The 12,484-nt window shown below is 46.3% G+C and overlaps 1 protein-coding gene across 1 annotated transcript in view; it reads left to right on the top strand.

Annotated features, from left to right (window-relative positions):
• The window catches only part of LOC311114997 (protein phosphatase 1 regulatory inhibitor subunit 16B-like), a gene marked incomplete at its 5' end in the record, with an annotated part of 49,481 nt that overhangs the window by 15,025 nt on the left and 21,972 nt on the right, over positions 1–12,484 (top strand). The window contains 4 exons of the mRNA XM_084190220.1: positions 3,605–3,750; positions 5,634–5,737; positions 6,478–6,602; positions 10,977–11,102. Coding sequence (XP_084046346.1) covers positions 3,605–3,750; positions 5,634–5,737; positions 6,478–6,602; positions 10,977–11,102 — 501 coding nt within the window. The remainder of the gene's footprint in view (positions 1–3,604; positions 3,751–5,633; positions 5,738–6,477; positions 6,603–10,976; positions 11,103–12,484) is intronic.

The raw sequence follows: 12,484 nt of genomic DNA, 5'->3' as shown, positions 1-12,484 counted from the left end.
TGTGTGTGGGTTGGTTCTTAAAACAGCCTACGTCCCCATGAGGGAGGATCTTCCTTGTTTTACTATCCTTGTGGGGATTTTAGGTCCCAACAAAGATAGTAAAACAAGGAAGTTCTTCCCTCGTTGGGGACATTTCCCACGTCCCCATGAGGACAAAGGCTATTTTAAGCTTAGGGGTTAGGTTTACAATTGGGGTTAGGGTAAGGGTTATGGTAAGGGTTCAAGTTAGGTTTAGGGTTAGGGGTTAGGGATTTTGAATGGAAATTAATTTTAGGTCCCCACAAGGACAGCCCCGCTCTCTCCTCTCTCCCCCAGCCCGCTCTCTCCTCTCTCCCCAGCCCCCAGCCCCCTCTCTCCCCAGCCCCCAGCCCCGCTCTCTCCTCTCTCCTCCAGCCCCGCTCTCTCCTCTCTCCTCCAGCCCCGCTCTCTTCTCTCTCCCCCAGCCCCCAGCCCCGCTCTCTCCTCTCTCCTCCAGCCCCGCTCTCTTCTCTCTCCCCTAGCCCCCAGCCCCGCTCTCTTCTCTCCCCCAGCCCCGCTCTCTCCTCTCTCCCCAAGCCCCCAGCCCCGCTCTCGCCCCCAGCACCGCTCTCTCCTCTCTCCCCCAGCCCCGCTCTCTCCTCTCTCCCGCAGCCCCGCTCTCTCCTCTCTTCCCCAGCCCCCAGCCCCGCTCTCTCCTCTCTCCCCCAGCCCCCAGCCCCTCTCTCCTCTCTGCTCTCTCCCCCAGCCCCCAGCCCCTCTCTCCTCTCTGCTCTCACCCCCAGCCCCCAGCCCCGCTCTCTCCTCTCTCCCCCAGCCCCCAGCCGCGCTCTCTTCTCTCTCCCCAGCCCCCAGCCCTGCTCTCTCCTCTCTCCCCCAGCCCGCAGCCCCGCTCTCTCCTCTCTTCCCCAGCCCCCAGCCCCGCTCTCTCCTCTCTCCTCTCTCCCCCAGCCCCCAGCCCCGCTCTCTCCTCTCTCCTCTCTCCCCCAGCCCCCAGCCCCGCTCTCTCCTCTCTCCCCCAGCCGCGCTCTCTCCTCTCTCCCCCAGCGCCCAGCCTTGCTCTCTCCTCTCTCCTGTCCTCTCCCCTCTCCTCTCTCCCCCAGCCCGCAGCCCCGCTCTCTCCTCTCTCCCCCAGCCCGCAGCCCCGCTCTCTCCTCTCTTCCCCAGCCCCCAGCCCCGCTCTCTCCTCTCTCCTCTCTCCCCCAGCCCCGCTCTCTCCTCTCGGCTCTCTCCCCCAGCCCCCAGCCCCGCTCTCTCCTCTCTCCTCTCTCCCCCAGCCCCCAGCCCCGCTCTCTCCTCTCTCCCCCAGCCACGCTCTCTCCTCTCTCCCCCAGCCCCCAGCCCCGCTCTCTCCTCTCTCCCCCAGCCGCGCTCTCTCCTCTCTCCCCCAGCCGCGCTCTCTCCTCTCTCCCCCAGCGCCCAGCCTTGCTCTCTCCTCTCTCCTGTCCTCTCCCCTCTCCTCTCTCCCCCAGCCCCCAGTCAGGGCCCAGTAACACAGCCAGGGTTGGTAATCATAATCAGCCTCTTTGTGAGGCAGGGCTTCATGTCTAAATACTTTGCATGGGGAGTTATGAAGACACATTATTTCCTTCCCAGGTTCGTTCATTGTCTTAGTGCTGGGAGAGGGCTACAGCGGGAGAGGCAGGCTACAGGAGAATTACAGGGGAAGGCTAGGGAGATTAGCCTAAAAGCTAGCGTGTGGGCTCAAATATGTGGGTTTAAAGAGGGTTCTTATGGTAATACTAACGGTGGGCTAGCAAAGCTGTTATCCAGATAAGGGTCAATTATTTTGACATGGACACAGTTGGGTTTGTCTGTGCTTAGCTCACAAACGGCAGATTTTGAATTAGACTTTAAGAGTTTATCCAATCATGAGAATACAAAATGCAACATTTCCATTGTAAACCATGTTAAGCTACACATTTCCATCCAGTTACTAGGGCTGTATTACTGGTAGGCCTACTCATGGATTTGACGTTACTGTTTCCACTAGTATTTACCTGGTATTGATAGGAAATAGTGTGGTAACAATAGTTACTTCCTGTTACTTTCAGTTTAAAAAGAAAAGTTTTTCCACTGTAGCTATGACTTACGTTATTTCACCTAGCCTTACCGACACTTTGGTCGCTTTGTCTCTGCTGTCAGACAGTTCTCTCTCTCACACACACACACACACACACACACACACACACACACACACACACGGATACACACACACACACACACACACACACACACGGATACACACACACACACACACACACACACACACACACACACACACACACACACACACACACACACACACACACACACACACACACACACACACACACACACACACACACACGGATACACACACACACACACACACACACACACGGATACACACACACACACACACACACACACACACACACACACACACACACACGGATACACACACACACACACACACACACACACACACACACACGGATACACACACACACACACACACACACACACACACACACGGATACACACACACACACACACACACACACACGGATACACGCACACACACACACACACACACACGGATACACACACACACACACACAGATACACAGACACACACACACACACACGGATACACAGACACACACACACACGCACGCATACACACACACACACACACGGATACACAGACACACACACACGCGCGCATACACAGACACACAGGAAGTACAGAAATACGCACCACCACCTCTACTACAATGTGTCATACTGTTGTTCTGCTTCTCAAGGCCGATAAGGAAGTTATTAAGCTAGTCTCTCTCTCAGACAGACAGACAGACATAAAGAAGGGGAATATCCCCTGAGAACACACTGAACTCTAGACTAGCTCCATAACCGTAGAGTTATGTTTTATATAGCTCACATGTATTGTCTTTGCTATATAACATCTCTGGGTTCTCTGCTCTTTGTCTATCGTCTGTCTCTGTAATTGTCTCTGTACAGCCTGGCACAATGACACATCTCCATAACGTTAGCTATCTCCAGTTATGTCCGACGGAGAAAACTTTAGAACGCCCGTTGGCTTTCATGGAAAATCTCTGTTCGCACCCTATATTCACACTCTGTCTGTCGAGCTGAGCTGGGAGATAGTTTTGTTCTGTGTCAGTTTCAGTACATCCTGCGCTTCAGAACTGACCCAACCCACTCAGTAGTGGAGAAGTCAGAAGGTCCCATCGCTGTGATGCTTCATGTGTTCTTAACTCATCTCTGTGGAACACACGGTTTTATAAAGACGTTTCTATATTAGAGTTGAGATTCAGAGCAACTGTCTCATAGATTTTAAAGGGTCTAGTTACATCACGGCACACAGCTCACTTATAGTCAAATGTATACTTTTTTCTTAAAACAATCTGTTGTAAAACTCCCTATGTGTACAATGAATTTCTCTGAGACCAAATGCTGCAGATACTCCTGGCCTTTTCTCAATAGAGCATTCTCTCTCTCTCTCTCTCTCTCTCTCTCTCCCTCTCTCTCTCTCTATCTCTATCTCTCTCTCTCTCTCTCTCTCTCTCCCTCCCTCTCTCTGTGTCTCTCTCTCTGTCTCTCTCTCTCTCTCCTCTCTCTCTAGTGCTGTATTGATAACTATGAGGAGATGGTAAAGATAATGTTGAATCGTGGAGCCAGTGTAAACGCCAAGGACAACGAACTGTGGACGCCGCTACACGCTGCTGCCACCTGTGGACATGCAGGACTGGTCAAGGTCCTCATCCAACAGTAAGATATTGGCTCTGTATCTCCCATTATCTCACAAAGTTGAATAATTACTAATAGCTGATTACATATAACATTTCAGCTGTCCATCTATATATTTTTTATATATTTTTAGTCATTTAGCAGACGCTCTTATCCAGAGCGACTTACAGGAGCAATTAGGGTTAAGTGCCTTGCTCAAGGGCACATCGACAGATTTTTCACCTAGTCGGCTCGGGGATTAGAACCAGCGACCTTTCGGTTACTGGCACAACGCTCTTAACCACTAAGCTACCTGCCGCCCCTTATGTCTTGCGTTTGTTTATTTATGTCAGATCTACAGGTAAATGCCAAAATAAAGGATACACCAAAATAGTGTCTTAATATGGCGTTGAGCCGCTAGCATAGCTTCAGTGCACCTTGGCATAGTGTCTGGAACTCTATTGGAGGGATGCGACACCCTTCTTCCACGAGAAATTACATCATTTGGTGTTTTGTTGATGGGTGGTGGGAAACTCTGTCTCAGACACCGCTCCAGAATCTCCCATAAGTGTTGAATTGGGTTGAGGTCTGGCAACTGAGCAACCTGATCTCATAGTTTCACTTCAAAATCTGCCGTAATTGGATGAACGTCAATTTTTTTACGCATTTAATTATGCGTGGTTACAGGGTTAAAAAAGAAACGACTCAAAGGGTTAAGATTTGATGTTAATTCAGGGTGGTTAAGGTTAGGACTATTGTTTGGGGAAGGCTTAAAACAAAATAATTAAAAACAATGCGCTGTTTCCATTAAGTATCATCAAGTACTCTCCTTGCATGCTAGAGAATTGTGAACTGCCATGGACTAAGCAGCGCTCTCGGAGCCCAGTGCTGTGCCATTGCATGTTTTGGTGAGCGCCGACGAAGGCATATATCCACGTCCTCAGGACCTTTTCAAACATCCAAAATCGATGGCTCTTTCTTGTGACCAGCCTGAACTGAGAGACACATACACACCCTTTAAACCCCCTATACTCCTTTGAGACCCCATCTATCAAAGTCACTGAGATCTCTTCTTCTAGCCATGGTAACCAAAATAATGGTCAATGCTATTCGGGATTCTTGGGATGTCCCTACTCTAAACCCTAACCTTAACCCCTACCCCTACCCTAACTATAATATCTCAATAACGAAAAGCATATTTTTTTTTAGGACAAATCACTTGCTCAAAGCTAAACCTCATTTAGATCTATTTTTGAATAAAGTTGAGGAGACTAAACTGCTGAGTGTAACCCTAGATAGCAAGCTGTCATGGTCAAAACATATAGACTCAATGGTTGCTAAAATGGGAAGAGGTCTGTCCATTATAGGGCATTGCTCTGCCTTCTTGACATCTCATTCGACCAGACAGTAGTTTTGTCGCAACTGGACTACTCCCCAGCTGTGTGGTCATGTGCAGCAAAAAGGGACATGGGTAAATTGCAGTTGATCCAGAACAAAGCAGCAGGTATCGCACTTAGATGTACACTGAGGGCAAGTGTCGGTAACATACATGTCAGTCTCTCCTGGCTCAAAGTTGAAGAGAGATTGGCAACTGGTCATTTTTATACATGATCACAAGCTGTTTTAATTGCTTAATTAACTCAGGAACCACACCTGTGTGGAAACACCTGCTTTCAATATACTTTGTATCCCTCATTTACTCAAGCGTTTCCTTTATTTTGGCAGTTACCTGTACATTATCTGGTCAAAGTCCTCATCAACTCTATATACATTTGTTTCTGTTAATTCTGTATATCTTTTAAAATGTATGACACTTCAGCATGTGTATGTGATTCCTTTGGAAATGGAACCCACAACCTTGGGGTTGGTAGCAGCATGCTCTTACCAACTGAGCCACGCTCATATTTATCTCCTATGTTACCCAGTGGAGCGGATCTGTTAGCGGTGAACTCTGATGGCAACATGCCCTATGACCTGTGTGAAGACGACCCCACACTGGACATCATCGAGACCGCCATGGCCAACAGAGGTGAGCAACACATGTATTTATTTATTCTTTAGTGAGTCCAATTGAGGTAGGAATCTCTTTCTCAAGGGAACCCTGACACTGGTCTGAAGCCATCATGGTTGACTGAACCATCACTACCTTTTGACACTTCATCTAAATGAACAATACTATTGTTGCGCTTCACGTTTGTACGTATCTACACCTAGGCCTTCTTATTTGAAGCAACACCTCTAATCCAGTTGTTTGAATATGTAAGTTAGAATTTGGTCCACAAATGTACCCACATTTCTATTATATGTAAATCGTATTTGATTAGTGAACGCCATAATGTAGTTGTTTTGTTAGATACTTCTCCCTATTAGCTGAAATCTTATTTTTTCAAAGCCATTTTAGCCAGTTGTTCGGTCCAAACATAGCATTGAATTATGGGAATTTGTCGAGCTATACAGACGTTGCTTCCACAAAGTTTCTAAACCCAGAGACTTCCAGGAACGCCTGTGAAACAGACCAATCAGACCAGACCTGGGGTTTGGGAAGTCAATGAGAGAAGTGAAACATTCTTCCTTAGTTGTTAATTTTCTTAATGCTGGAAAGAACGACATGAAAGAAAAAATAACAAAAAGCGAGGACAGTTTATGTTGACAAGATAGTGTGAACAGGGCCGTCTCAGTGTGGCTGGCTGACTGACTGACTGACTGACTGTCTGTCTCTGTTTGCCTGCCTAACTGACTGACATCACTTCCTGTACGTTTGATTGACAGGCATCACCCAGGAGATGATCAACGAGACCCGGGCGTCTGTAGAGAGGAGGATGATGGGAGATATCCAGGAGCTGCTGACGGAGGGAGAGGACGTCAACCACCACGATTCACAGGGAGCTACGCTGGTGAGTTTATAATATAATTAAGCAATAAGGCCCGAGGGGCCAATACAGTGCATTCGGAAAGTATTCAGACCCCTTCACTTTCTTTGGTTACGTTACAGCCTTATTCTAAAATGGATTAAATAAAACATGTTCCCTCTTCAATCTACACACAATCCCCCATAATACGTTTTTAGAAATGTTTGCAAATTTGAGCTCAGGTGCATCCTGTTTCCATTGTCCATCCTTGAGAAATTCAATTGATTGGACATGATTTGAAAAGGCACACACCTGTCTATATAAGGTCTCACAGTTGACAGTGCATGTCAGAGCAAAAACCAAGCCATGAGGTCGAAGGAATTGTCCGTAGAGTTCCCGAGACAGGATTGTGTCGAGGCACAGATCTGGGGAAGGGTACCAAAAAATGTCTGCAGCATTGAAAGTCCCCAAGAACACAGTGGCCTCCATCATTCTTAAATGTAAGAAGTTTGGATCCACCAAGACTATTCATAGAGCTGGCCGCCCGGCCAAACTGAGCAATCGGGGGAGAAGGGCCTTGGTCAGAGAGGTCTGTGGAGATGGGAGAACCTTCCAGAAGTACAAAATGTACAGAATGCACTGTATGCCATGGCTAAGGACTGTTCTTATGCACAACGTAACATGTGCCTGGATGCAGCCCTTAGCCGTGGTATATTGGCTATTTACTACAAACCCCTGAGGGGCCTTATTGCTATTATAAACTGGTTACCAACGTAATTAGATATGGTATGCAGTTTGACATAACAAGGCTGTCAGCCAATCAGCATTCAGGACTCGAACCACACAGTTTATAATATAAATATACCTACAAACTATAGGGAGGGAGAGGACATCAACAAGGAGCTACTCTAGTGAGAGGGACACAGTCCACGGAGTACAAACACAAACTTTATTGTCCCTTTGTCTTGGACATTGACAAATCATATAGCATGTACAAGGGATCTGAGGCTCCACCACTTCTGTGTGATGCATTTCCGTCTCAAGATTGGGGCTCATGATATCATAAATTGGTTGCAAGGATTTGTCACAATCTAAAACAAACGCAATTGGATCAAAATGGGTAAGGTACATCACATGATACTACCCCAAAATAACTTTAGTAAGCTTCAAAATTTACTCCCAAATGCCGTGATTGAAGAAGATTGTCATCCAGCTTTATGCTCTCTGTTAATCTGTCAAAGTAGAGCAACACAGAGAAAATCTAGACCTTTGGCAGGGAGGGACATTCAACTGGTATTATGGCCGTTCCAAATGGCACCCTATTTCCTATATAGTGCACTTTATAGGGTGCCATTTGGGCAGAATATGTTATATAAGATAAATCTGTGTTAGTCTTCCAATACAGTTTGCAGAGATTCATTATGTGACCTGCTTTTTGCTCTAGTAGGAGCTGAAAGGAATGTCAAAGAAGTCATGTGATCTGAAAAGAAAACGGTTGAATAAGAGTTGACGGGTCAAAGGTCATATAACCAATCAATGGCCACACAACATGGACTACTATTAATGCATCTAGGGGAGGGAGAGAGGGAGAGAGGGAGAGAGGGAGAGAGGGAGAGAGGGAGAGAGGGAGAGAGGGAGAGAGGGAGAGAGGGAGAGAGAGAGAGAGAGAGAGAGAATTTCACCCAGCCGTAATCTTTAAGGCTCATCCTCACTTTAAAAAGGCAGCCATCCAGTACTCCTAGAATTGAGCTGTTTAGAAAATATTCAATATATTATTTTACTCTATCCAATTTATTTTAGTATTACCATGACATCTGGCAGTGATTCATTCAGATTCCTGTATGGCTTTTTTCTTGGCCCTGAAACAAGGTCATTTGATCTTTGCAATAAAGATGACAAGATTACTTCAATCAAGAAGAGAGCATACATACACTACCAGTCAAAAGGTTTGGACACACCTACTCATTCAAGTGTGTTTCTTTATTTTTACTATTTTCTACATTGTAGAATAATAGTGAAGACATCGAAACTATGAAATAACACATATGGAATCATGTAGTTACCAAAAAAGTGTTAAACAAATCAAAATATATTTGAGATTCTAAAAAACCACCCTTTGCCTTGATGACAGCTTTACACACTCTTGGCATTCTCTCAACCAGCTTCATAAGGTAGTCACCTGGAATGCATTAAAATTAACAGGTGTACCTTGTTAAAAGTTAATTTGTGGAATTTCTTTCCTTCTTAATGCGTTTGAGCCAATCACTTGTGTTGTGACAAGGTAGGGGTGGTATACAGAAGATAGCCCTATTGGGTAAAAGACCAAGTCCATATTATGGCAAGAACAGCTCAAATAAGCAAAGAGAAACGACAGTCCATCATTACTTTAAGACATGAAGGTCAGTCAATCTGGAGCATTTCAATAACTTTTAAAGTTTCTTAAGTGCAGTTGAAAAAACCATCAAGCGCTATGATGAAACTGGCTCTCATGAGGACCGCCACAGGAAAGGAAGACCCAGAGTTACATCTGCTGCAGAGGATAAGTTCATTAGATTTACCAGCCTCAGAAATTGCAGCCCAAATAAATGCTTCACAGAGTTCAAGTAACAGACACATCTCAACATCAACTGTTCAGAGAAGACTGCGTGAATCAGGCCTTCATGGTCGAATTTCTGCAAAGAAACCACTACTAAAGGACACCAATAAGAAGAAGAGACTTGCTTGGGCCAAGAAACACGAGCAATGGACATTAGACTGGTAGAGATCTGTCCTTTGGTCTGATGAGTCCAAATGTGAGATTTTTGGTTCCAACCGCTGTGTCTTTGTGAGACGCAGAGTAGGTGAACGGATGATCTCGGCATGTGTGGTTCCCACCGTAAAGCATGGAGGAGGAGGTGTGATGGTGTGGGGATGCTTTGCTGGTGAGAATGTTGGTTATTACCATGGTTACCACAGCATTCTGCAGCGATACTCCATCCCATCTGGTTTGCTGTTAGTGGGACTATCATTTGTTTTTCAATAGGACAATGACCCAACACACCTCCAGGCTGTGTAAGGGCTATTTCACCAAGAAGGAGAGTGATTGAGTGCTGCATCAGATGACCTGGCCTCCACAATCCCCCGACCTCAACCCAATTGAGATGGGTTGGGATGAGTTGGACCGCAGAGTGAAGGAAAAGCAGCCAACAAGTGCTCGGCATATGTGGGAACTCCTTCAAGACTGTTGGAAAAGCATTCCAGGTGAAGCTGGTTGAGAGAATGCCAAGAGTGTGCAAAGCTGTCATCAAGGCAAAGGGTGGCATTTTGAAGAATCTCAAATCTCAAATATACTGTTTAAATAGCCTTCACTGGCACATTAGAGGCTGCTGCTGCCTATTGAAATCACTGGCCACTTGAAGAAATGGAACACTAGTCACTTTAATAATGTTTACATATCTTGCACTACTCATCTCATATGTATATACTGCATTCTATTCTATAATATTCTACTGTATCTTAGTCCATGCCGCTCTGTCATTGCTTGTCCATATATGTATATATTCTTAAATCCCATTCCTTACTTTTTTGTGTGTATTGGGTATATGTTGTGAAATTGTTATTACTGCACTGTCGGAGCTAAAAGCACAAGCATTTCGCTACACCCGCTATAACATCTGCTAAACACGTGTATGTGACAAATAACATTTGATTTGATTTGATTGCAGAGGTCTTGAAAAAGAAGGGTCAACACTGCAAATATTGACTCTTTGCATAAATGTAATGTAATTGTCAATAAAAGCCTTTGACACTTATGGAATGCTTGTAATTATACTTCAGTATACCATAGTAACATCTGACAAAAATATCTAAAAACACTGAAGCAGCAAACTTTGTGAAGACCAATACTTGTGTCATTCTCAAAACTTTTGACCACGACTGTACATGATTCCATATGTGTTATTTCATAGTTTTGATGTCTTCACTATTATTCTAGTAAAAATAAAGAAAAACCCTTGAATGAGTAGGTGTGTCCAAACTTTTGACTGGTACTGTAAATCAACATACATTTTGCACCAGAGTTAGCTTCCAGCCTGGTAGATCGATTTCTGAGGATACCAGGACAGGTAATGACACAAAGGGATCCCAAGAAGGCACTAGATACATAAATAAGAGGTAGGGAATCCTTGGAAATAAAACTATTTGTTAAAGTAGCTAACACTCTATACCCCTCAAATTCAAATCTGGACCCGGAAGCCAGTTCCACTGATTTTTTTTAACCCCATTCTTCCCCTCTAACCAGGGACCGATTTTAACCTGGGACACCAGGTGGTTACAATGAATGATCAGGTAGAAGAGAGAACCAGCAGTGGACCTGGTAGGGTGAGATTTGCAGCTGTAGAGTGACTGTTCCATCGGCCTCCTCTCCTGTCCCCCATGCAGCTCCACATCGCAGCGGCTAACGGCTACATCCAGGCTGCAGAGCTGCTGCTGGAGGGAGGAGCCAGGATGGACCTGAGAGACACTGACGGATGGCAGCCGCTCCACGCTGCAGCCTGCTGGGGTCAGGTGAGGACACTAGTGACCACACAGACACACACACACACCCAGACACCACACACACACACACACACCCTCCCTCCCACACACACACACCTGAGAGACACTGATGGATGGCAGCCGCTCCACGCTGCAGCCTGCTGGGGTCAGGTGAGGACACTAGTGACCACACAGACACACACACACACCCTCCCTCCCACACACACACACACACACACACCTGAGAGACGCTGACGGATGGCAGCCGCTCCACGCTGCAGCCTGCTGGGGTCAGGTGAGGAAACACACACGGGAGTACACACCCACTGGTGCTCAAGGTGACGCACACACACAGGTCAGACACTGACACACACACACACACATACACACACACACACACACACACACACACACACACACAGGTCAGACCCACAAGGACAGACACAGACACACAGATGCATACAAATAAACAGACACGCCCACTCTCTACACATGTAACTGAGGACTTGGTGGACTGTATATTCTTTAGGTTAGGTTTGAGGTGTTCTCTCCCGTGTGCTGGTAAGGACACCGATGACAACACAGAGGATTACGGTCTGGTTTAATGACGCTGAAGATTCACAGTACGGCCATGGATCAGCACAGTGTAGGTAGTGCAAGGCTTAGGGCAATTTAAGGCTTTGATTGACAGCTTGTGTGTGTGTGTGTGTGTGGTCTGCAAGTAAAGAGAGAACTAAAGATACAGTACAATAGTGAATGACAGATATACATAATACAATCTCTAATTCACTATACTATAAACATTATGCATGTAACAGTAACATGGATATAATGGCTTAATGCTATACAAGACAATACAGCGTCATACAACGTGACTCCACTAATTAGAGATCAAAGGGGTGCAGCTGGGCAGGAACATTTAGTCCATCAGAGGCACACTGTGGTGAGAATGTCCTCCTGGGAGAGGGGTGAATGTCATTGATGGAACGCTGCTGTGATCGAACAGTCCAAACTACTAGGGAGTCAGCTGGCAGGACACTAGGGGAAAGGGGCACCTGACTACTTAGCTATAGGGGCATTAGGGACATCTGAATGACTGGGGAGCTAAGGGCAGGGCACCTGGGCTGACTAATGGCTAATGGCATGAAGCTGGCTGACAGGTCCTACTACATGGTCCAACCGGTCTCCGGCAACTGACTATCAGAGTCTGGTGAGGCTACCAGCCAGGGATCTGTAGTAGGGGCAGACTTGTCAGGGGAAACAGTCTCTGGGGCTGAGACAGTCAAGGGAGCGCTCTGGGCTCCGTTGGCAGGATCTGGCTTGTCCCCTACAGCAGGGCCAGGTACAGTGAGGGAAAAAAGTATTTGATCCCCTGCTGATTTTGTACGTTTGCCCACTGACAAATAAATGAT

This window comes from Coregonus lavaretus (assembly GCF_964263955.1).
Source record: "Coregonus lavaretus genome assembly, contig: HAP1_SCAFFOLD_3491, whole genome shotgun sequence".
NCBI lineage: Eukaryota > Metazoa > Chordata > Actinopteri > Salmoniformes > Salmonidae > Coregonus > Coregonus lavaretus.
The sequence above is the reverse complement of the archived record's forward strand: the minus strand, read 5'-3'. Positions and strand labels throughout refer to the sequence as shown.